General features: G+C 53.5%; 2 protein-coding genes across 2 annotated transcripts; both read left to right on the top strand.

Annotated features, from left to right (window-relative positions):
- The first annotated feature begins 490 nt into the window (after positions 1-490).
- On the top strand, positions 491-16,006 carry SFT2D1 (SFT2 domain containing 1). Its single transcript, XM_052645803.1, has 8 exons — positions 491-625; positions 7,421-7,507; positions 8,040-8,122; positions 9,922-10,003; positions 10,924-10,959; positions 12,439-12,497; positions 13,951-13,980; positions 15,546-16,006. The coding sequence occupies exons 1-8, from the start codon at positions 563-565 to the stop codon at positions 15,583-15,585; spliced, it is 480 nt and encodes a 159-aa protein (XP_052501763.1). The 5' UTR covers positions 491-562; the 3' UTR covers positions 15,586-16,006.
- Positions 16,007-22,686: 6,680 nt separating this feature from the next.
- PRR18 (proline rich 18) lies at positions 22,687-23,454 on the top strand. The gene has a single exon (XM_052646109.1). The coding sequence runs from the start codon at positions 22,687-22,689 to the stop codon at positions 23,452-23,454; it is 768 nt and encodes a 255-aa protein (XP_052502069.1).
- The last annotated feature ends 713 nt before the right edge of the window (positions 23,455-24,167 follow it).

Below are 24,167 nucleotides of genomic sequence, written 5' to 3'. Positions count from 1 at the left end.
CGCTGGATCTCTGGCCTGCAGTACTGGACGGGCGCCTGCGGTAACGCATGTCCGGTCTGCAGAGCTAGACTTCTGGTCCGGACACTGGACCCCCTGGTCTGCAGGCCTGGACCTGGGTCCGAGGCACCGGCGTCGAGGACACCCGTGAGGATCCACGTTCATGGGCCTATTTATCCAACCAGCAATGGCCATGCGCCCGCTGGGTCCCGACTCCTGGAGGTGGGGGTAGGCAGCGACGGGTAAACCCGAGCGCAGCGGAATCCCACTCCGCGCGTTGCAGAGTAGCCGCTTCGTCTCCGGGGGTGCCAGGGGCGGGCGGCGCACTCAGCACCGACGCCCCGCCCCAAGCCCCGCCCAAGCCCGCCCCCCGCAGCCGCAGGGGGCCAGACGTGCGGGCGGCGGAGCCCGGCGCGCATGCGCACGCCGCTAGGGCGGCCGCCGGGGGGGCGGAGCCGGCGCGCCGGAAGCTGGGGCCGGGACTTCCGGCCGGCTGGAAGAGTCTCGACTTCCGGGGTTTCTCAGGGGCTGAGAGAGGGTCGGGCCGGGCGCCGCGGCTGCGGCCATGGAGAAGCTGCGGCGGGTGCTAAGTGGCCAGGACGACGAGGAGCAGGGCCTGACCGCGCAGGTAGTGAGCCGGCACCGGGGGCGCGCCCGTGCCGGGGCGGGCGCGCGGAGCTGGGCTGCGGGGCAGGCGCCCGGCGCCTCTCGGGAGGGTCTGGGGAGCCTTCGGGTGCGCGTGGCGTCTCTGTGGCGTCTGCGGGTGCTCGCGTTGAGGCGCCTCTCCCCCCCGCACCCCGTGGGGCCTTGAGACCCTCAGGAACCCTTCGCTGCCCGTCTCCCTCCCCCAGAGAGCCCGCCCGGCCCCGCGCCGCCGTCCCGCAGCCTCGCCCGGTGCCCCGCGCCCGCTGTGGACTCTGAACCCAGGCTGGCGGCGCGATAGGCGTGCGGGTCCCGGTGCTGCAGAAGCGGGAACCGCGAAGCTCCGCCGCCTCTGTTAGCCCCTGGAGTTGAGGGAGGGGTTGTGAGTGTGTGTCTAGTCTTGTGGAAGGAGGGGGACTGGAGGGAGAAAAAGAAAAAACAAACCCAGATGACTGAGAAGTGAAATAATACGGAATCAAAAGCTGTCTGTTGAGCTCTATTGAGAGATTTAACAAAAAAACAAAAAAGCCCTTGTCTCTGTGGTTTACCCACGAGACTTGATCAGGGTTACTTCCTCTATTTAGAGGGTTAAAAATAGTGCGGCAGGAACTGCTGTGTAAGTATCTGTGTTATTTGCCTGCAGACAAATTCATGCTTGCCTGTCACCGAATTGGAACATTTAAAAGGATGCAGTATTACAGAAAGACCTTTAATTTGTCCCCTCTCCTGTCCTAACTTCCTTCCTTGTGGTCATAATTGGTCCGCACCTCTAGTGAACAGGATTCTGGACGACTCTGAGGGTTCAGAGACTCAAAGAAAGCGTCTGCTCTAGATGAACTCTAACCAGTTTGGCAAATCATAACCTTAACATAAGAACCAGTAAATAGTAATATGAGAAACGTCCTTTAGGCACTGCTGCCTAAAGGCGAGCCCCCGCAGCACCCACAGACGCCACCCCCGATCATTTATTGAACCACTGTTTTTTGCTTCCCTTTTTGCTCTAGATCTGTGCTATACAAGCAGCAGCCCTAGCGACATGCGGCTATTTCAATTTAATTAGAATTAAATAAAATTTGAAATTGCAGCCACATCAGCCACGTTTCAGGCGCTGGCTAAGCGTGGAAGTTAGTGGCTGTTGCATAGGACATTGCAGGCTTGGGACACGCCACTCAGAAAGTCCTGTTGAGCTGCTGTAAAACCTTGGGGACAGGAGGGTAAGGGTGCCTCTTCTCCTGAGCCCACTCTAGAGGGGAGAAAGATTAGGTAGCGAAGTCATTGATGGAAGCTGGGAGTGACTGGAAGGGACATGCGCTGTGAGTTCAGAGGAGGTGGTCATTTATTCATTCAACAAATATTTTGGTACCTACCTGTGTTTGGTTTGGCTTCCCCCACATGGAATTTATATTTTAATTGGGAAAAGCAGTTAATAAACAAGTAAATATAAAAACATGTCAGTCAGTGGTAAGCGCCATGGAAGAAGGTAAAGCAGGTTGAGGAGGTTGGGATTGCCTGATTGTGTTGGATGGTCATTGAGGGCCTGTCTGTCAGGGTGACATTACAGCGTCCCTCTGAAGAGTCCCTGGGGTACCTGGGCAACTCATGCAAATGTAGATCCTGAGAACAGTGCTCAGCTTGTTGAAGGCCAGTAAAGAGGCCGGAGTGTCTGGAGCCAGGGAGAGCGCAGTTGGGCTCTGGATTACGTGGGGTCTTGCAGGACCCAGTTAGGGTTTCAGCTTTTACTCTTAGCGCTGAGGAGCCGAGGGCAGAACGGGGATGTGCCTGACTTGGATTTTAAAGGATCGCGCTGGCAGGCCCATGGAGAACAGACGAGGGGCAGAGGACTCCGGGAGTGGCCCTGGGGAGAGACCACTGGCCGGATCAGGAAGATGGGAGTGACGGTGGTTTGAAGTGAGAGTGGGCAGGCTCTGTAAATGGCTTGGGTGTAGAGCTGGCGGGGTTAGTAGTTGACGGGTTGGATGCCTGAGCGCTGAGGGAGCCAAGGGCGCCTCTGGTTTTGACCTAAGCAGCTGGAGAGAGGGAGTCTCCCTTAGCTGGGCCGTGGAAGGCGCAGGTGGTAGGGCGGGGAGTGGGGAGAGTCTGGGTGTTGAGTCTGAGATGCCAGCTGCTGAGTGGAGAGGCAGGAAGGCTGCTGGGTGTGAGATGCTGGAGGAAGTACTCACGATAACCAAGGGATTGTGGGTAAGCAGACCAGAGATAAGGCTCGGGTTTGATCTCTGGGCCTTTCCAGCGTGAGGAGCTCAGGAGTGAGGGGGCAGCCAGGGAGGAAGCGGGGAACCTGGAGAGGGCAAGGGTGGGGGAGCAGAGACCAGATCAGTTCATGTGAGAGCCAAAACTGAAGGGGCTCACTCAGCCGGCAGTCACTTTGGCCTCTAGCTAAAGCCGGAGGACACGCCAGCTGCCTTGGGCTCCGTCTTCCCCTAGCGGTGGGTGTTGATCAGGGGTCTGGTGGGGCAGCGAAGGCCAGGGGTCAGGCAGTTTTATGGCCTCCGAGGTCAGGGGAGAAGGGCAGGGACTGAGGGATGAGTCTGCAGGGCCCCTCCCCTGCTGCCCGGCTCTCCTGAGGGCCTCGGGGCTGGGAGCGCAGGGGATGCAAGGATAGGCCAGCCGCCCATCCCTGGCCGCAGGCAGGGGCCGTGCACCAGGCCTGCACCTTCTCCCAGCTCCTTTTAACCAAGAGCCAGATCCCTCGCCTGGCACTTAACACAGGCCCCCAGGAGCCCGCAAGAGGGCCTGTGTTAAGTGTTAACTTTGTTGAGTGAATCAGTGAATGAAGGAGCGGAGGCTGGAGGGTGAAGTCCTGCTTTCTGTGTGTTTAAGGTAGAAGAGGCTTAAGCATGTTCAGTCCTTGATGGTCAGTGGTGTAGGGGGTGGGGGTGGTGTCTCCAAGGCAACGTGGCTTTCTGTTGACCTTGGGGAGAAATCCCACTGGGTCAGGTCCCTGGGAGGTCAGAGGGCGTGGCACCTAACCTTGCGGCTAGGTTGAGCTTTTCCCTCTGTGGTGGTGGGAACAGGAAGAGGTGAGGGTCCCAGGCAAGCCTGGTGGTGGGTGGGCGTCCGTTCTCTGTGGCAGATGGAGGAAGCCCAGGGAGGAAGCCCTGGCGCCAGCAGAGGCGCCTGGCAGAACTGGAGCCTGAAGTGGCAGTGGGGCGGAGTGGTCAGCGGTGGTGGAATGGGAAGGCAGGGTGCCATGGACAGCCATGCGCAGGGGAGGCCCAGCAGGCCGGGGCCAGGGCTCTTGAAGTGCAGATACCCTGGTTTGATGTCCTGTCGTGCGTGACTGCCCAGAGGACGAGCAAGGAAGGCTTGAGTCATGAGGGGGTGTTGCTAGGTGGATGGAGAGAAGGGGAACCTTTGCTGTCTGTTGAAGCGAGGCACCCTGCCATTTGTGCTGGAAAGAGGGGGCTAGCGGAGTGGTGAGGCGGGAGCCCAGGGGGATGTCACGGCTGGAGAGCAGTGGCCTGGGCTTGGACACAGGGTCATTTCAGGGCGTGAGAGACCCTGGGTCCCTGAAGGGCGGGGAGCAGAAAGGCTGGGCTGTCAGTGGATGCAGCAATCGGCCCAGGCTCTGCTAGGAGGGGGCAGGACCTGCGGTTGGGGTCCTGGTGGGAGAGGGTGACCGGGAGAGGGACCCAGAGGGCTCGGGGCGTGGCCCCGTGGGGAGGGTGTGCACGCCTGCTTCCCCTGCTGTCGTCCGGGCGGCTCCGTGTTCTCGCTGTCTCTGCAGGCGCAGCTCTGGGAGCTCAGTGCTCCGCGGTTCCCTTGACTCGTGGGGTGGTCGCCTGGGAGGTGGGCTCCGGCCACCAGGGCCTGCCTCTCGCAGGTGTCCACATCCCGACTCCTCCATCCCCGTGGTCCGTTCCTTCACCAGCAGTACCGGTGCTGCCGGGAGGATGTTTTCCTCCATTGTTTCCGACTCGTTTTTCTCTTTTTAATAAATTCCTAGTTGCAGGTGCTGTTGCTTTCTTGCCACATAAAGAGGACACCAGAGAACAGGAGGGTCGCTCCTGCTTCATAAGATGTACTCTTTGCTTCCTCTCCCTTTGATAACAAGTGAAATGACTGGTGGCAGTTTTAGTGTGTATTTCTCTTTTAAGACTCAATGTATGAGATCGAAGCACTTGCTGCTTTAGCTGGGCCCCTTCCTGATCCAGGTTGGACCACATGTTGCACCTACCAGCTCATGCTAACGCCATCTGTCTGCGGGGTCAGGGCAGGGCCTGTTTTTTTGGCACTATAGATGGACATTGTAACGTTTCTGTGATATGTTTTTGTGTCCTGGACAATCTGCAGGGCTTGGGACAAGTCATTTGCTTGTGGATCGAATATTCCAAATTTGCAAATGGAAAAAATTTGTTTGGCAGATGACAGAGAAAAAATATCTGCTGTTGTACAAAGGGCTGTGCTGAAACCAAGTCAGACAAAGACCACGGGGCGATTGAAGCTTGAAAGAAAGTGAACACGAACCCTGGGTCCTCACTCCCTGCTGAGTCCCGCCCCCCCCACCGTCACCATGGGTCCGCACTGACCACTTAGGAACCCTGCCCTGGGACACCGGGTCTGACCTTTCACAGACCAGCAGACCGTTCCCTGTGCAGTGCGCCGTCTCCAGGGTTCATTCTCTCCCATGTGGTTAAAATGTACTTGATGTGTATTCTTCCTGATCAGAAAAAAAGTGAAATTTTAGATGATGTTATAGGCAAGTTCATTCTTTGTTTACAGTGGTCAGTTTTAGTATAAACAGATGACATTGCTGGAAACAAGATTGTTTGTAAAGCAAATTTAAAAAACATTTAAAATGTGTTAAAATAGCGGTGAATGTTACGTTGGCAGAATCTTGATTTAGTTGTTTTTATCTACTTTTCATGCTACGTAAGGATTCACAGACTAATCTGTTGAGGTAAGGAATGTAGACAAAAGTATTTTCAGCTTTTGCATACAAAAACTATTTTTGCTTCCTTATTTTTGAAAACACATTATAAGCATGTGGTCTTTTAAGTATATGGTAATACACGTTAGAAATTTAAATTTTGAAATATAAATCCTTATGGTATATTTCTCGTTTTCTTGAAACAGCTGGTGTTGATACTTTTTCAGCCTTATTGGGAACTAAATTGTAATAATGTATTTAGTAATATAAATATGTATTTACCATTTGCAACAATGTAGATGAACCTAGAGGGTGTTAAACTTAATGAAGAGAAAGACAAATGCTAATGTTATCACTTATACATGGAATCTTAAAAAATATGCGGCATGTAGGTAACCAGACAGAAACAGACTCACAGGCGTGGAAAACAGCTAGCTGTTGCCAGTGGGGAGGGGAAGCGGAGGCGAGACAGGGCAGAGGTGAGAGATGCTGCCGCTGTGCGTGAAGTAGGTGAGCAGCTGAGATACCACAGAGCACAGGAAGACGTGGCCGCTGTTTCCCAGTAACTTTAAAGGGAATATGATTTATAAAGCACTCAGTCACTGTGCTGCACACCTGAAACTAATGTTACAGACCGGCTGTACTTCCTGTAAAGAAAGTGTGTACTTTAATCATGACTGTATGCCAGACTGTTGTATGAAATATATGGGGTATGCTTTTCCCATATGACTTGGTTAGAATATACATGACATCCTGGAGTGTTTTTGCTCTAGAGTTAGTTATCATTTCAAAGCATGTTTTTAATAACTTATGTCTAGGAAATACAGGCTTTCGTGAGTTAGTTTTATTTATTTATTTATTTATTTATTATAGGCAAGTTCATTCTTTGTTTACAGTGGTCAGTTTTAGTATAAACAGATGACATTGCTGGAAACAAGATTGTTTTTAAAGCAAATTTAAAAAACATTTAAAATGTGTTAAAATACTGATGGATGTTACATTGGCAGAATCTTGATTTAGTTGTTTTTACCTACTTTTCATGCTGGTTTCAAATGAGCTTTTTGTAACTGAAGTTGTCGGAGTACCCCGTGGCAGAGCCTGATGGTGGCACCCCAGGTCCTGGCCATTGGGCGGATGTACCCGTTGCCCATCAGCTCACAGATGTCCCCTTGGGCCCACTCTGGAGTCGTGTGGCACGCTGGGCCCTGCTCATGACACACGCTCCGCCCGCCACCCCCCCCCCGCCACACACACCCTGTATCCAGAGCAGCTGGCGGGAGGTGAGTCCCAAAAGGTCATTGGGCCTCATGGCTGGACGGACAGTGGGGTGTGGTGTTCACTGAGCGCCAGCTGAGGTCACGGCTTCGCTCAGCCCCTCCCCTTCTCTGCCCAGCCTCCCTGAGTCCTCGGGGCTTCCCCTGGGACTGGCTCCCGCAGGACCATCGAGTCAGGCTCTGCGTGCAGGAATCTGGCCCAGACGCCCTGAGACACGAGACAGAGAAGGGTGTGTGTCTCGACTCCATCTCCGCACCCGTCAACAGTTTGCCCGTCTTGTTCCGACTTTCCCCTGGTTTTAATCAGTGAGCATTTTAGAATGGGTCTCATCGCGTATGCATCAGTGCCCCTCCTGGCCCTCCCAGGAAGAGTGTTCCAGAAACAGCGCTGTTATCTCATCTGCAGAGGTGACAGCGTCTCTGGGACGGCCCGATCCCCAGACTGTTTACATTCCCCGTCACAGCCGAGGAGTCCTCATATTCTTAAGCCGCACCACTGTGTGCAAAGTAAAACAGGTTCATCGTCTGTGTTAAAGTAAAGATTTGCTTTAATGTCATATAAAGCACCAGATTGGCCAAGTGGTGATTTAAAAACATGTTCTAATTCCCCTTCCTTAAGGTGCTTGATGCCTCGACGCTTAGTTTCAACACCAGGCTGAAGTGGTTTGCCATATGCTTCGTCAGTGGCATCTTCTTCTCCATCCTTGTGAGTTAAGCTTTATGTTGCTTGATAATTTCTGCTTCGTGTGAGACTAAGCATTCCATTTATCTGGACTGTTTTGATGGGACTTATTTAGTCACTTGAAATAAAGGGGTAGAGATCAATAAAAAGATGTAGAGACAATGTTTGGGGGTTATGGATTGTTAAAATAGATTCACTGAAGAAAAACCACTGTGTGCGTTAGGGGAGTTGCAGCCAGTGGTTTAGAAGAGTTCATTACCTTTTGTAACTCGCCATTTATAAAAAGAATACTTAAATAGAAAGAGGTTTACTTAGATATATAAAGAAGATGATGGAATAGCTCATTTATATATACTCATATGCAAATAGGCATAAGATTCAAATTAGCAGATAACATTGAAAATTAACTTTTTAGGAAACTATAATTAGAGGCCATATGTTAACACATTTATGCTTAAATATCATTATATACTATTATTATTATAGTAGCAGGTTTATATTTTAATCTGTTACAGTGGTAAAATTATTTTTAAATGACTCGAACATCTTAACTCAGGGAACTGGATTGCTGTGGCTCCCTGGAGGCATAAAGCTTTTTGCAGTGTTTTATACCTTTGGAAACATTGCTGCATTAGCCAGGTATGTATGGAAGTTTGGCTTCTCAAGATGTTTTGTTTGCTGTCATTATCAAAGTTTTCTTTTCTAATAGGATATGTTTCTGTAGGTCTGTGCAAGTCATGAGTTCAAAATTTACATTCCCTCAGTAAATGCTTAGAGCCCTGCCGTGTGCCAGCTGCCTCTTAGTGTTTATGGTGAGAAGAGCCAGCCTCTGGAGGTGCTGCCTGTGTGCCAAGCACTGCCTGTCACCCTCCATTGTACGTTCAGGGGTAGCGACGCAAGAGAGGGGGCGGTCAGTCCTTGGGGAAACACCGAGGGAGGTGACCGGGCTGGGGTCCCACCCGACAGCCCTCCGGAGTCCCGGCTCGTAGCTGCCTCGTGAGGGGGACAGTCAGATGCCCGGCCGGCCAGCCGGAGCAGATCCCGGGTGGCAGTGCTGTGCAGAGGGGTCGGGCGGGGCCATGTGGGGCAGTGACTCCGAGGACTATGCACTGGGCGTCGGGGGGGGTCTTCTCTGAGGGCCTCGGGCGCATCTCTGGGGTGCTGCTGTCTGTCACAGCTGTGAGCTCTCAGCATTCAGAGGGGAGCCCCCGTCTCCTCAGGGACGTTCCAGGTCAGAGGTGGTGGCGAGGGGACGGGCGTGAACCACCGCTGAGCTCCGTCGGTCTCTGGGCCCATCCTGCTCCTCAGACAGCAGTCTGGAGGGCCTCGGGGAGTGACTGCACACTGCCTTGCTCCTGGAAGCTCTGCACGGACACTGCTTCTGGAACTGACTGCACTGTTCACGCGTGCCACACGCGTCGAGATAAGGGGGCCGTCGCTGAATTGGCCCATGCTAAAGACAGACTGCCTTGTCCTCCCAGGCCGCCCGCAGCGGCCATGCTGACCTGGCACTGAGAAGCGAATGACTGTGAGAGGCATTCCTGTGTCATGGAATACACAGAGATTACAGTTTCCTTCTAACACTTGTTACTCAGTCTCTCAGTCCTGTCTGACTCTTTGCGACCCCATGGACTGCAGCGCGCCAGGCCTCCCTGTCCATCACCAACTCACAGAGTTTACCCAAACATGTCCATCGAGTCAGTGATGCCATCCAACCGTCTCGACATCTGTCGTCCCCTTCTCCCGCCTTCAATCTTTCCCAGCATCGGGGTCTTTTCAAAGGAGTCAGTTCTTCACGTCAGGGGGCCAAAGTATTGGACCTTCAGCATCAGCCCTTCCAATGAACACCCGGGACTGGTCTCCTTTAGGATGGACTGGTTGGATCTCCTTGCAGTCCAAGGGACTCTCAAGAGTCTTCACCACCACGGTTCAAAAGCATCAGTTCTTTGGCACTCAGCCTTTTTTATCGTCCAGCTCTCACATCCATACGTGACCACTGGAAAAACCACAGCTTTGACTGTACAGACCTTTGCTGGCAAAGTGATGTCTCTGCTTTTTAATAGACTGTCTAGGTTTGTCATTGCCTTTCTTCCAGCGAGCAAGCGTCTTGTAATTCCGTGGCTGCATCACTGTCTGCAGTGATTTTGGAGCCCAGGAAAATAAAGTCTGGCAGTTTCCATTGTTTCCCCCGCTGTTAGCGATGAAGTGTTGGGACCCCAATGCCATGATCTTCGTGTTTTGAATGTTGAGTTTTAAGCCAGCTTTTTCAGTTTCCTCTTCCACCTTCCTCAAGAGGCTCTTTAATTTCTCACTTTCTGCCATAAAACAGATTCAGTGAGATTGTTTAATTAAGCTGACAGGGTTTATTTTCTTAAAAGCACTTATTTTTACACAGACCAATTAACAGATCCATCTCTCATTTCTTTTGTTTCAAATAGTACATGCTTTTTAATGGGACCCGTGAAACAACTGAAGAAAATGTTTGAAACAACGAGATTGCTTGCAACAGTTGTTATGCTTGTAAGTAAATAATGATCATTTTGTAAAAAACTTTCATAGGAGGGTGTTTTTTGGCATTATTTATGAATTATCACCCACTTGTGTACAGAGGAACTCATGTTTCCTTTGCTGAATGTAATAGTCTCATCCTTCAGGCTGTGAGTTTGAAGAGTTTGGATTGTGCAGTATTACCTCAGTGATTGGCTGGGGGAATCCTGTGTTCTTGGGCATTCTCTAGCAGAGTAGCGCTGTGTATCTCGGGTGGGAAGCAGAGCTGCATGCGTTTCAATTTCCAGCCCCGGGCAACCTTTCTTACTGGACCACTGTATGGACTTTTTGGAGGATGGGGCTGGAAGGTCAGGTCACTTCTGGGTCCATCTGAGTCTTCTCTGGGAGAGTCTCCTGGCTTTTGTCCCTTCCCTGTTGGAGTGGTGGACAAATACCCCGTTCTCTGTCTTAAGACCTGTCCCCACTGCTTTCATCTGCCTGTCCTTGTCACTCTGGGGACAGGGTGTGGCATGACAGTGTACTCTTTCTGTATGAAATGATTATGGTCAGCTCCTTATGTAAAGCTAAGTAGAATAGGACCCCCTGTACATTAACAGTTGTACTAAACACGGTGTTGGTGGTTTGAGTTACTGAACGTTAACATAAGCATCACACATCCCTGAGAACAGCTGTCCTCACTCATGCATTCGTGAAACAGCGTCTGTTGGCTTAGTCAGCAGATGACTTACTGCGTGTTTCCAGTTTGCCCCGGAAGATTGCAGTCATAGACTTTAAAATAATACTCAGGGAATATATAAGGACAGTTCGAGTAAGCCGTCTCATTGATTTTGTTGTGTGGTGTGTTATTATGCAAATGAATGCAGAATTGTGTATGCATCTTTGTTTGGCCTTTGAAAAGACTCAAACTCGACCATTTTCCTTGCCTTCCCCAGCTGTGTTTCGTGCTCACCCTGTGCGCTGCCCTTTGGGTAAGTTACCCCAGCCGTGTCTATTTTCTGCTGTGTGGCCCCTCACCAGGTAAAGTGTCATCAAGCTGCCATCTCAGAGGAGCTCAAAGTCTGATTTATTAAAACTCACCGAAGACTGGTGTCCTTAAAGTCGTGTGTGTAGCGTCCAGTTAGTGGCCAGACTGGCAGTGGAGCCTGCCACCTGAAACAGAGGTGAGATTCTTCCTGCTTCCAGGTCAGGACGGCCCCCGTCATCAGGGGGCCTGTGAGGGGCCCTCGCTGAGGGTCTGCTGCGTTGTGGCTCTCAGGCGGGGAGGGCATCTCGGGCCAAAGGTGTCCCAGCACCGAGGAGAGAGGGCCAGAAGGCAGGCCAGCCAAAACGGCACCAGGGACCAAGGACGCACTCGTGTACACACAGCTCTCCAGGAGCCTCTAGAGGAGCTTCATTACAGCTCCGTTTACTTCCTGATGCTCCTGATCCTTCACTGTATTTGCGTATTGTTCCTTATCTACTTCCAAAGGGGATTGAGGTGGTTCTTGAGCTCCCAAGAACACGGTGTGTTTCAAAGATGATGGGGTGGTGTATAATGCACTTCAGAAATGTCCCACCAGAAGTGTTCTGAGTTTAATGATACAAGGACTGGGCTTTAGTCACACAAGAATTCACTAAATACCTCAATTCCCAATTGTAACGTAAAAGAATTTTCTTAAGCAATTTTTGCATATCCCTGTGGGAAATTGATTTCTGATGTGGAATGGTCTAGCAGTCTATTTATAAGCAGTAGATTAAAAATAAGTGAGGAAGTAAATATGAAGATGGACACATTCTAAAAATGGGTCATTTTAAAACAACCACGGAAACTGTTTATATTATTCCGGAAGATCACAGTGAAGTACAGTTTTACTTCAAAAAGTAACAAGGAAAGAAGGCAGTGCCAGTGAGTCGGAGACATGGATTCCACATAGGGTATAGATCTGCTGACCAAGTGGGCTTTTCAATGTCGGTTTTGTTTACTTATTTTAAAAAAATACTTGCTGATGTATTTAGCTGTGGTGGGTCTCAGTCGTGATCAGGAGATCTAGTTCCCTGACCAGAGGACCAGGGATTGAAACCCCGGGCTCCCTGCATTGGGAGCAGGGGGTCTTAGCCACTGGACTGCCAGGGCTGTGCCTTGATGTTGACTTTGGAAAAGTTAGCCTTGACTTAAAAGGCCTTACATCAAAGGGGGCTAATACTTTGAGCCTGTGCACAATTATTTCATTAACATTTAACGCCATATATTTAGCAGCATTTAAGTAAATGGAATCAGAATTCTAGAAAGAATAGAATTTGTGGGTACTTAATTTTCAGATTTACTGAATGGAAAATTTGTCGCACTAAAGTGTAATGAAATGAATGGAGCTATCAGCTACGTCTTTTGAAAGGAAGGGATTGAACGAGGCTGTGAAAGATACTTTAAAATGTTTACCTGGTTGTGTCTTTGTCTTTGCTGTTGTCAGTGGCATAAGAAGGGGCTGGCCGTGTTATTCTGCATATTGCAGTTCCTCTCGATGACCTGGTAAGTCTTACACTCACTGGAAAGGTAGTTTCCTCAGCACGGAGGTCATTGGGGAGGTTCTCCTGGCTCCGGGGGAAAGGGCCCCCTGAGGGGTCAGGTGCCTGTGGTCTGTGGTGTGTCCCGGGTGGCGGTGATGGGCGGGGCGGAGACTCAACAGAGGCGAGCTGGAGAGGCGGGGCCGCGCTGGCGTGTCCCACGGGGGCGGGACCGCAGGGCCCTCTGACGTCACGCCGGGAGGCGGGGCCATGCTGACGTCACACGGGGCTGTGGGGCCGCGCTGACGTCACACGGGGCTGCACGCCCTTCTCTGCCAGAGAAGGCGAGCAATGAATGGGGTGCTCCCCGCACGCGTAAACCCAGGCCGGTCACAGGCCGAGCCTGGGGGGTGGCGGGGGCCCCTCGCTCTGTGCCGTGTGGCTGAGCAGCTGCCTCTGGCCCTGAGCACCCACCGCAGCCCTGCCTCCCCGTCTCCCTGCGGCTTCCGCCCCTCTGGTCCCTCCTGACTGGCCGTCCCCTTCACGCAGCCGCGTTCAGGGCTGGGCGGCACCGAGGGCGCGGTGAGTCTGTGATGGATGGAACGTGTCCCCCTCGCATGCTTCCGGGTCAGACCAGGAAAGTGTTCCTCGCGGCAAAGGGCCTTTCAGAGTGTTCCTCCTTTCTTCTGTAGACCCGAGTCTCGCTTTCTTCCTCGTAAGAGTCAGTGAGCCCTTCCTGAGTGCTGTAGGACATCTTGGTGTCGGCCAGTCTAGGAGCTGTGTGTGCGCTGGGGCTGTTCCTACCTTTCCACTGAGGCGGTATCAGCACATGTTAAAAGCGCTTCTTTACCGGTCGCAAAATAACTTTCAGACGCTTTACTCTGACATATGGAAAATTTTAAATCTTTGTCATTTTCTATTAATATGTTACTTTTTATTGTTGATGTGTACTTGATTGTTTTCTTCTTGAAGGAGAGTGTAGTTTATTCTGTTATTTTATAGTTAATTTTTTTCTAAATAACTTAAAAGTAGTAACCTGTTATAACAAAAGTTCAGACTTTAGCAGGCATCAGAATCACTTAAGAGTTTGTTAAAAACATAGATTGCTTATTAAAACAACAGTTTTTCATTCAAGAGGTGTGGGGTGCTGCTGCTACTGCTAAGTTGCTTCAGTCGTGTCCGACTCTGTGCGACCCCATAGACGGCAGCCCACCAGGCTCCCCCGTCCCTGGGATTCTCCAGGCAAGAACACTGGAGTGGGGGGCCATTGCCTTCCTCTGAGGTGTGGAGTGGGCCCTGGTAATTTGCCTTTTTAGCAAGTTCCCCAGTGATGCTGTATGCTGCCTGGCTCATGCTCTGAGGATCACTGTGTAATATTCTGCTGCTTCCTTTTATAATGCTGTTAGAATATGGCCATTTGGCATAAAGAAAAAACGTCATTTAGATTAAATTTCAACATCCTTGAATTTTTCTTGCAGGTATAGTCTGTCATACATCCCATACGCAAGGTGAGCCTCTTTGAATTTCATCCTGTTCTTTCTGCTCCTCTCATTCTTTTTACAAAGATGTCTAAATTTTAGTAATTTTCATATTAAAATATGATTTACAGGGCCTTTTTTAAAATTGACTTTTACTTTTTTCCCAAAAGGAAATGAGTTTTTAAACAAGCTTGATAGAAGCTTGCCACATAAAGTGAAAACATGTGAACACGGGTCCCAGGTGGGCTGGGAGCTGACTGCAGATGTAGCACCTGAACACCTGCAGGTCGGGGGTGTTGGGGAGAGACCCTGGATCCTTCCACGACTGTAAACACCCAGTAAATAGGAAGTGAGGCTGATGCATAGATGTTTGGTTTAAGCCAGCAGAAACATTTATTCTGTATGTTGAGGTAACTGCCATTTAAAAATTTTTTTTTCCCCCCAGAAAAATGTGTTAATGTAATTGTGGAGGGAAAAGCAACACTAACTGCAGACTTAAGCTTGAGGTTCAGAGGCATACTCTCTTAAGGCACAGCTTCTTCATGAACTCTGGAAATGTAGGTTGTATATGAAAACAGCGAAACTGTATGCCTAATAGAACAGTGAAGGAAATTGGTAGAAATTCTGTTTTTATTCAAACGAGTGAGTCTTTCTGATGAACACTTAAAGGAGAAAAAGCAAACCAGGGTGACCTAGAACAAGAGCCGGCCCTCGGGACCTTGGCTGGGAGGGCTCCTGCTGCCCCTCAACAAGGGGAAGAGGCGCCCTGGAAACGGTGTCCACTCCGGTGCAGCCGGAGCTCACAGCCAGGGCGGGGCATTGCTCCCCTGGTGCGTGGGTCTGCGCCTCTATCCTGGGCTCACCCTGAACAGTCTGTGTAACAGTGATCATGTTGAGACTAACTGTCCTGGAAGGTGAATGAGGTCTGCTGCTGCTGCTGCTAAGTTGCTTCAGTCATGTCTGACTCTGTGCGACCCCATAGACGGCAGCCCACCAGGCTCCCCCATCCCTGGGATTCTCCAGGCAAGAACACTGGAGTAGGTTGCCATTTCCTTCTCCAATGCATGAAAGTGAAAAGGGAAAGTGAAGTCGCTCAGTCGTGTCCGACTCTTCGCGACCCCATGGACTGCAGCCTACCAGGCTCCTCTGTCCATGGGATTTTCCAGGCAAGAGTACTGGAGTGGGGGGCCATGGTCTAGCACGTAGAATTTTTTTTTTTTTTTGGAGTTCTTAGAATGTAGTTATAAACATTTCTGTTTTAAAATCTTGTTCATTATTTCTTTTTTAAAATTTGTTTTTTGAGGGTTTTTTTGGTATTTAATTTCTTCACAAGAAAATTAGCAATAAGTGCTGGTTAATATTTCTAAATAAATAAATACCATTTCAGCAACTAATAATTTATTTCCGTGTCTCAGTTCTTGATTTCAAGTGACACTCAAGAAAGTTTTAGTTAACCAGGAAATGCGCTGGGGGTGTTCCACTGAGTTCTGATGGAAGAAGGTGATGGTGCATTTGTCTCTTGGCAGGAATCTTTTTGCAAGTTCACTCTGGAGGCAAAATTATTATATTGTTTTTCCTTTTTTTTTTTAAATCAGGGATGCAGTAATTAAGTGCTGTTCTTCTCTCCTGAGCTGAAAGCTGTTTGAAAAGAAGGAAACTGAGAAGACCTTTTAAAAGTTGATGTTCTGTTTTTGGTGCGGTGTCCTTTTCCTGATAACAGTGATCACTCCAGAACAACTGCACCGACCATCTAAGCCCATTTTGTATACTGGTGAAACTGCGTACCCATTAAACTGTTAGATGCTTGTGACAGTAAATTCATTATGTGCCATTAATACGCTCTGTCAGAGACGGCGAGATTTTAATCATTGCCAAGTGTAAATGATTTTTAGCCAGTTTTTAAATCTTTTTTCTAAACAGCATTTGAGATGTGAATATTTAAGGATAAACCTACACTGCAAGATATAGTCAGCTTTTTTGGTGGTTTTTAAGGGTCTACATTTTTTAAATATGTTTTTAAAATAACTTTAAATGTGAAAGCTTTTACTGTAAGCTAAACCGCTTTATTGTATGTAATAAAAAATAATATATAAATCTTCATAATTTTGAAATAAACCCACACTTGGAAAAAATAACATTTTCTTGATCAAGTTTGTGATTTTTTATTTTTTCAAGTTTATGTTTTAAGTGGGTGGTCTGTTGATTCAGTTGAATAAAATGTAGTTTGGACACTTGTGCAGACTTTCTGCAGTAAAACGGGGTAAGATAGGATCTCTATCCTAGTAACTGCCCTGAGGACAGGTTGGTGAGGGGTGAGAAGACGGAGTGACTGTGAAAGTGTGTTCAGTGTGTTGTGCAGGGTGGGCCCAAAAACAGGCGGCGCGGACGCCGAGGAGGAGGGCAGGCCAGGCGGAGCGGAGGTGCAGGAGAGCTGACCACCAGGTCCGGGTCGGGGCCTGCCCGGCACGGTAAGGCCCGGAGGGAGGAGCCGGCCCACCCAGGAGGGAGCGCTGCGAGGCGGGGCTGGATCCGGGGAGAAGTCAGGACAGGCAGACGTCACCAGCTCCCCTCGCCCCTCAGTTCCCCCTGTGTCCCTGGCCCGTCAAGGACCCGGTGTGTCCGCAGGTGAGAGCCTGCTCCTTAGGAAGGTGGCCTTCCAGGCCATGGTGACTAAGCCAGGACGGGAGGGGCTCCCGGGAGGCATGGGGAGGACTCCTGCGTCGAGGGATCTGTGCAGAATCAGCACGAGGCCGGGCTGCTGAGCACAGAGGGGATGCATCTAGTCCTGGGAGGGCCCTGTCTCCAGCTGAGGCCACGGTCGGAGCCTCGCCTTAGACACATCCACCAGTCCCCAGAACCGGCGGGAAGCTCGGTGCTGTGCAGAGGACCCCTGGACAGGGACCGGGACGGCTGCGGGGGAAGCCGTGCGCCTGGAGACGGTGCGGCTGAGAGTCCACTGAGATGGGGCCGAGGGACCGACCGACCCCTGAGACAGCAGGCTGCAGCCCCGCAGAGCTCTCGGTCCACACGGGACCATCTGTCCAGCCAGGCTCCAGCGGTGCAGGCGCTCCGGCGAGCCACACCAGGCCCTACCAGGGAGGAGGGACCCCACGATGGGCCTCAGAGCCTGGGGGTTGTGTGGGACTCAGTGGACGCGTGTCCCCAGCAGGGAGGGACAGCGTGAGAGGCCTGCCCAGGCCCTCTGTGCCCTGCCCTGGTGTGAGAGTGACAGATGGTCTCGTTAACCACAGACTTCCTCATCAAACTTTTCCCTCATGCTTCCTCAGGGTGGGGGCCCCTTTGGAGCCAGCCTGTCATGGTCGGAGGTTCAATCCTTAGCAGGATGGCCCCCAAGTGAGGTTCTACGGGTATTCGCTCCCTAGGACGGCGTCCTTAGAGCGGGTCCCTTGTGCCACCCGGCAGGCAGTACAGCAATGATCAGCGTGGCCCAGGGTGAGGGACCCTCCCAGCATCCACTGGGTAATAACCCTGACGCTGCACCCTGTACTACTGGAGAAGGCAATGGCAAACCACTTCAGGATTCTTGCCTTGAGAACCCCATGAACAGAATGAAATGGCACTTCATGTGAAGAACTAACTCATCTGGAAAGACTCTGATCTGGGAAAGAGTGAAGGCGGGAGGAGAAGGGGGCAACAGAGGATGAGATGGTTGGATGGCATCACCGACTCAATGGACATGAGTGAGCAAGCTCCGGGAGATGGTGATGGACAGGGAGGCCTGGCGTGCTGCAGGCCATGGGGTCGCAAAGAGTCAGACACAACTGAGAGATTGAACTGAACTGAACTGAACTGAACTCTGTACCTCGAGCTCACAGTGGGGCCCTGGGGCTGTAGACCCGTGATCGCACAAGGATGGAGTACAGAGCAGCCACTCACTTCTGACCTGTTAGCTACAGAAAATATCATTTTCACTAAATATTTTACTAAGTTGCTCTTAAACTCTCGGTTTAAATGTTTAGTAATGACTTCTTTCCAATCCCAAAGAAAGGCAATGCCAAAGAATGCTCAAACTACCGCACAGTTGCACTCATCTCACACGCTACTAAAGTAATGCTCAAAATTCTCCAAGCCAGGCTTCAGCAATACGTGAACCGTGAACTTCCAGATGTTTAAGCTGGTTTTAGAAAAGGCAGAGGAACCAGAGAACAAATTGCCAACATCTGCTGGATCATGGAAAAAACAAGAGAGTTCCAGAAAAACATCTATTTCTGCTTTCTTGACTATGCCAAAGCCTTTGACTGTGTGGATCACAATAAACTGGAAAATTCTTCAAGAGATGGGAATACCAGACCACCTGACCTGCCTTTTGAGAAATCTGCATGCAGGTCAGGAAGCAACAGTTAGAACTGGACATGGAACAACAGACTGGTTCCAAATAGGCAAAGGAGTACATCAAGGCTGTATGTTGTCACCCTGCTTATTTAACTTATATGCAGAGTACATCATGAGAAATGGTGGGCTGGAAGAAGCACAAGCTGGAATCAAGATTGCCGGGAGAAATCTCAATAACCTCAGATATGCAGATGACACCACCCTTATTATGGCAGAAAGTGAAGAGGAACTAAAAAGCCTCTTGATGGAAGTGTAAGATGAGAGTGAAAAAGTTGGCTTAAAGCTCAACATTCAGAAAACGAAGATCATGGCATCTGGTCCCATCACTTCATGGGAAATAGATGGGGAAACAGTGGAAACGGTGTCAGACCTTATTTTTTGGGGCTCCAAAATCACTGCAGATGGTGACTGCAGCCATGAAATTAAAAGACGCCTACTCCTTAGAAGGAAAGTTATGACCAACCTAGATAGCATATTGAAAAGCAGAGACAATGCTTTGCCAACAAAGGTCTGTCTAGTCAAGGCTATGGTTTTTGCAGTGGTCATGTATGGATGTGAGAGTTGGACTGTGAAGAAGGCTGAGCACCAAAGAATTGATGCTTTTGAACTTTGGTGTTGGAGAAGACTCTTGAGAGTCCCTTGGACTGCAAGGAGGTCCAACCAGTCCGTTCTAAAGGAAATCAGCCCTGGGATTTCTTTGGAAGGAATGATGCTAAAGCTGAAACTCCAGTACTTTGGCCACCTCATGAGAAGAGTTGACTCATTGGAAAAGACTCTGATGCTGGGAGGGATTGGGGGCAGGAGGAGAAGGGGATGACAGAGGATGACATGGCTGGATGGCATCACCAACTTGATGGACGTGAGTTTGAGTGAACTCCGGGAGTTGGTGATGGACAGGGAGGCCTGGCGGGCTGCAATTCATGGGGTCGCAAAGAGTTGGACACGACTGAGCCACTGAACTGAACTGAACTGATCTTTTAAATCAACTAGCTTTATTTCAAACAGTGAATTTCATATCGTTAAGATGAGTATTTTGGCGATTATCTCTTGCACCACAGAACCGTGGCTGGGGAACTGATGACCTCACCGCAGTATTCTAGCTTTACTATTTGGTATATAAGTAGTTTATCCCCACTATTGTGTTCTGGGCATGTTATGCAAAAGCCCATGTAAATTATGAATTAAGCCGGACTATATTTCTTGACTGATCCCTTTTCCGCTCCATCCCCTATTCTGAACGGAGGTCTGCTGTCTTCCCTGGTGTGACTTTCCTTTACTGGTAACCGTCGCTGGCTAACAAGTCAACCAAATAGAACGTGGAGCGGGCTCTCTAACAGTCAGCGCGCCAGTGACAGGGCCAGACACAGGCGGCTTTCGCGGGCTCCTGCAGGCCCAGGGGTGCTTTCCAGCCTCCGACGTCAGGGGGCTGAAAGTTCTCGGCAGAGGAACTCGTCGGCAGGGGGCTTTCGCAGAGTCTGCGGGCCGAAGCCCTCCAGAAATGCTAACTTCTCCGTGGCCCCTGGGAGGGCAGCCCACCCACCCGGAGGCTGGGGACTCCTCTCCCCCACAGGGGCTGTGGGGCCGCAGCGCCCGCAGGGAGAGGGCGGAGGAATGGGTTGGGTGCTGGGGGGCGGCCCGCGGCGTTCACCTTCCCGCCTCCGAAACCAGGCACAGGTGCCGCGTGCCAAGTCCCCGAGCTTCCGGGCTGGGACCGACGCGGGCGGACTGGGAGAAGCCCACGGACCAGGCTGCTGTGACGTGTGCGTCCATCCAACGGCTCCGAGTTTCTCTCGGGGAAAAGGCCGACCAGCCGCTGCTGTGGGTGCTGCAGGCTCCTTACCCGCGGCGTCCCTCTCTCCTCTGGTGCGCCAATGGCTGACGTGGCCCTGGGGCCCACGGCTGGGCTGAGGCTCATCTCCTCCCCCCAGGGCCGCGTGCAGTTGGGAGGTGTTTCCGCCCGGGAGCCCTGGTTTTCTAGGAGACTGGAGACAGTCAGAGGGGCGGGGCGGCACGTGCCACACAGCAGGTCCATCCTGTGCGTGGACGTACACGGCTGTCGTGACCATGAGATGCCAACCCACGCTTACCTCCCACTCACACCCTTCAAGAGTCACTTCCAAAGCATCCTAAGAATTAGGAAACAGGGCTTCCCTGGTGGCTCAGAGGGTAAAGCATCTGCCTGCAGTGCGGGAGGCCTGGGTTCAATCCCTGGGTCGGGAAGATGCCCTGGAGAAGGAAATGGCAACCCACTCCAGTATTCTTGCCTGGAGAGTCCCACCGACGGAGTAGCCTGGAGAGCTACAGCCATGGGGCCGCAGAGTCGAACAGGACTGAGTGACTTCAAGAATTAGGAAACAGGAAGCAGGGAAAGCCAGTCGCTGATACCGGCACAGCTCTTGAAGTGCTGAGGTCCCTCCTGGAATCCCTCTCTGGGCGTCCAGCTGCCCCCGGGGGCTGCGGCTGTCCAGCTGCCCCCGGGGGCTGCGCCCATAGCCGTGGTCCCCTAGCCCCTCCTCCTCCTCCCGCCTCCTGACCCCCACCCCGCCCATCTGCACCGGCTTCACCGCCTCTGCTGCCCTCCACGCTCCTGGCAGGAGTGTTCCTGCCGCCACGGCTTCCACAGCTAGTCCACACCCACCGAGGAACAGCGGGGTAAAATGCCGGCGTGATTTCAGCGGCGCCGCAGGTGTTTTACGACCTAAACTGTCTCCAGTGTTTCCCCTGAGCCTTGGGAGGAGACACGATGCCTTGAGACACTGGCAGGGACAGGAAAAAGGTCCAGGGGAAAGGACAGCGGGGAGCCCTGTCTGGAAGTGGGGACTGTGTATTTTGTGGAGAAAATAGACACTCGGGGTGGTTTGAGGGTGATGGTGGAGATGACAGGGCCTCCATCCCAGACCATCAAGAGAACGTTTCCAGCCACCAATCATGTTCCTTTTTGCGTGCCCTGAGGGGAGCACGTGGGAAGGGGCCCGGACAGCAGCAAGGTGCTGGTGGGAAGCAGGAGAGCCTGGAGATGGGGCCAGGGCCCTGCACAGGGGGCACCGGCCATGTCTGAGGACTCCCCGCTAACCTGGGCCATAACCCACACAACCTAGCTGTGTTCCTGGGTAGCCCAGAAGGATTCCCTGGGGATTCGGATGGTAAGGAAGGCACCTGCAGTGCAGAAGACCCAGATTTGATCCTTGGGTCAGGAAGAAAAGAATTCCCTGGAGAATTCCTGAGAATTTCCTCCATTCCCTGGAGAAACAGATGGTAACCCACTCCAGCATACCATATCCAGTAATATGCCAGGAGAATCCCAAGGACAGAGGAGTCTGGCAAGCTACAGTCCATGGGGTTGCAAAGACTCGGAGGTAATTGAGTGACTAACGCTTTCCCTGGCCCAGAAAAGCATATCCCATGGAGGGGCGGGTGGAAGAGCTCTAAACAATGGATGATTCTCCGTAAGTAATGCAGGGACTCCTCATTTGAAATTTTGACTTTAGGACGCACTGCTCTGTAATTATGCAGTGAATCATTCATTTATTTAACACACATTTGAAAACTGAAGGAATGTTTTCAGGTCTCTACCACTAGACGAAGTTGACAGTGAAGCTGTTGCGTTCCTTTGAACGACTGTTACAGCAGTAAATGCTTTCCGTGTGCTCACAGGAGTCTCCTGTAATGAACTGAAGGTCCTATATCACGATTTAACCGAAACTGGCCTTTTTTCCTTTTTTTGCCTCGCCAAGGAATACGAGGTTTTTAATTTAAAAATGATTGTCTTTCAACATGATCCAAAAACAAAACCAGAAGGATGCCCTGAAATGTCTGTGCCCGCCTCTGAACTCCGGCCAGCTTCCTCCCGCGACACCGGGATGCGGGGCCGCGCGCGGAGCCCGCGGTTCCCCCGCCGCCGGCCTGCGCACCATCTCAGAAGCGCCGAGAGGTGGCACACGACTTTCTGGCCCACGTGCGAGGACCCCGCCTCGGGCGGAGGACACGCCCGGTCTTCCCCGCCTCTGATGGATTAGCCCCCGCGGTGGAAGGCCGCCCGGGGAGCCTCGGCCGCCCAGTCGCGGCGCCGGCGTGCGGGCGCAGCGGCTCCTCCTCCCGCGGGCGCGCCAGGCTCCGCGTGGACCGGCCGCCGCTGTCTCCGGAGGAGAGCCGGCAGAGCCCCTGGCCCCGGAAGGAAGGCAGGACGGAGGAAGGCAGCGGGGTGCCCGGACGCAAGGCCCTGGGTGTGGACGCGGGGGGCTTGTGTGCGCCGGAGATGCCGCGGCCCAGCCCAGGTGGGTGCGGAGGGCGGGCGGGGGGGCGGACCGCGGTCCCCCGGGTAGGGCGCCGGGCTCGGCGCGCCCACACGGTAGCCGCCCCTCTCCTTCCAGGGCGCTGACCACCATGCCGTTCCCGCCCGCGCCGCCGCCGCCGCCCACCCCGGCCCCGGGGGTCCCCGCCGCGCGCCCGCCGCCCCGGAAGCCCGGCGCCCCGCGCAAGGCGGCGGCGCCCGCCTGCGCCCCGCCCGGACCCTCGCCGCCCGCCGCGGCCGCCGAAAAGAAGAGGCGGCCTCCCGAGCGGCCCCCGGGGCCGCTGTCCAGCTCCTGGCCCTCCGCCACCCTGAAGCGGCCGCCGGCCCGCCGCGCCCCCGGCCCGGCATCCCCGCGCGCCCCGGCCCCGTGCGCGTCCCGGCCGGCCGGTTCCGGCGACAGCCCCGCGGGGACCGCGGCCTCGGGGGCGCGGACCGCCGCCTCGGGCGCCGGGCCCGACGCCGCCCTGCGCTTCTCGCTGAGCCTCACGCCCGAGGCCGTGCTGGTCATCCAGCGGCGCCACCTGGAGAGGCAGCTGCTGGCTCGGCCCCGGCGGGCGCCCCCAGCCGACGCCGGGCGCCCGCCCGCCGCCTGCCCCCGGGCCGCGCGCCTCGGCCGTCTGGCCCCGCCGCCCCCGCCCGCCCCCGGCCCGCGGCCCGCCGACCTGCGCTCGCTGCTCAAGGTGTCGCTGCTCAACGAGCGGCACAAGTACGACGACGTGGAGTACGAGGAGGAGGCCGCGACCGCCGACGAGGGCCTGGTGCGCAAGTGCACCGAGTGGCTGCGCGGCGTGGAGTCGGCGGCCGCCGCGCGCGACCGGGCGGGGCCCCTGGACGCGCTGCCGCACCTGAGCTCGCTGTGACCGCGCCCGCGGCCCTCCCCGGCCCCCGGGAGCCGGCCCCGCGGCCCACCCCCTGCAGAGGACCGGGAGACGGCCGCCGCCCCGCCTGCGGCCCTCCCGGGCTCCCCGCGGCCCACCACCTGCAGGGAAGGGGGAAACGGGCGCCACCCCGCCTTCGTCTCTCCCGGGCTCCGAGAGCCGGCCTCGCGGCCCACCACCTGCAGAGGAAGGGTGAGAGGGCCGCGACCCTGCCCTGCCGCCGGCCGGGCCTCGCCCTGCGGGTCTGCCCTCGGCACCTGTTGGCTTCTTCCGCGCCCACGGGTGTCCTCGGCGCTCGTGGGTGGGGGGGGGGTGAGTCGCGGTACCCATGCCTCTCAGCCCCCACCCCTAAGGGTCCCCTGGGTCCCCCACCCCCAGCGGGGGAAGTCCCGTCGGTCGGTGTGGCTTTGCAGGTGCAGGGGGCCCGGTGACCCCCAGGTGCGGGGGCCAGAAGGGGGGCGGCCAGGTGGGGAGCTGGGCGCAGTGCTGCGTGGACGGTTTTGCCTCTCTTGGGTGGGAACCATGTCCTGGGGCCTGGAAAACCCGCGACGCAGGTGAACCGAACTTCCGGTCGGCAAGGGGGAGGGTGCTGGCCACCAGGAGGGTCTGCCCGGCCAGTGGGCGCTGTGATGGGCACCGTGCTCTGCGGTGGCCACGCAGACTCCTGGGGGCTGGGAGCCCACGTGCACAGTCCC

Source organism: Budorcas taxicolor, chromosome 9 (assembly GCF_023091745.1).
Source record: "Budorcas taxicolor isolate Tak-1 chromosome 9, Takin1.1, whole genome shotgun sequence".
Taxonomy (NCBI): domain Eukaryota; kingdom Metazoa; phylum Chordata; class Mammalia; order Artiodactyla; family Bovidae; genus Budorcas; species Budorcas taxicolor.
The sequence above is the reverse complement of the archived record's forward strand: the minus strand, read 5'-3'. Positions and strand labels throughout refer to the sequence as shown.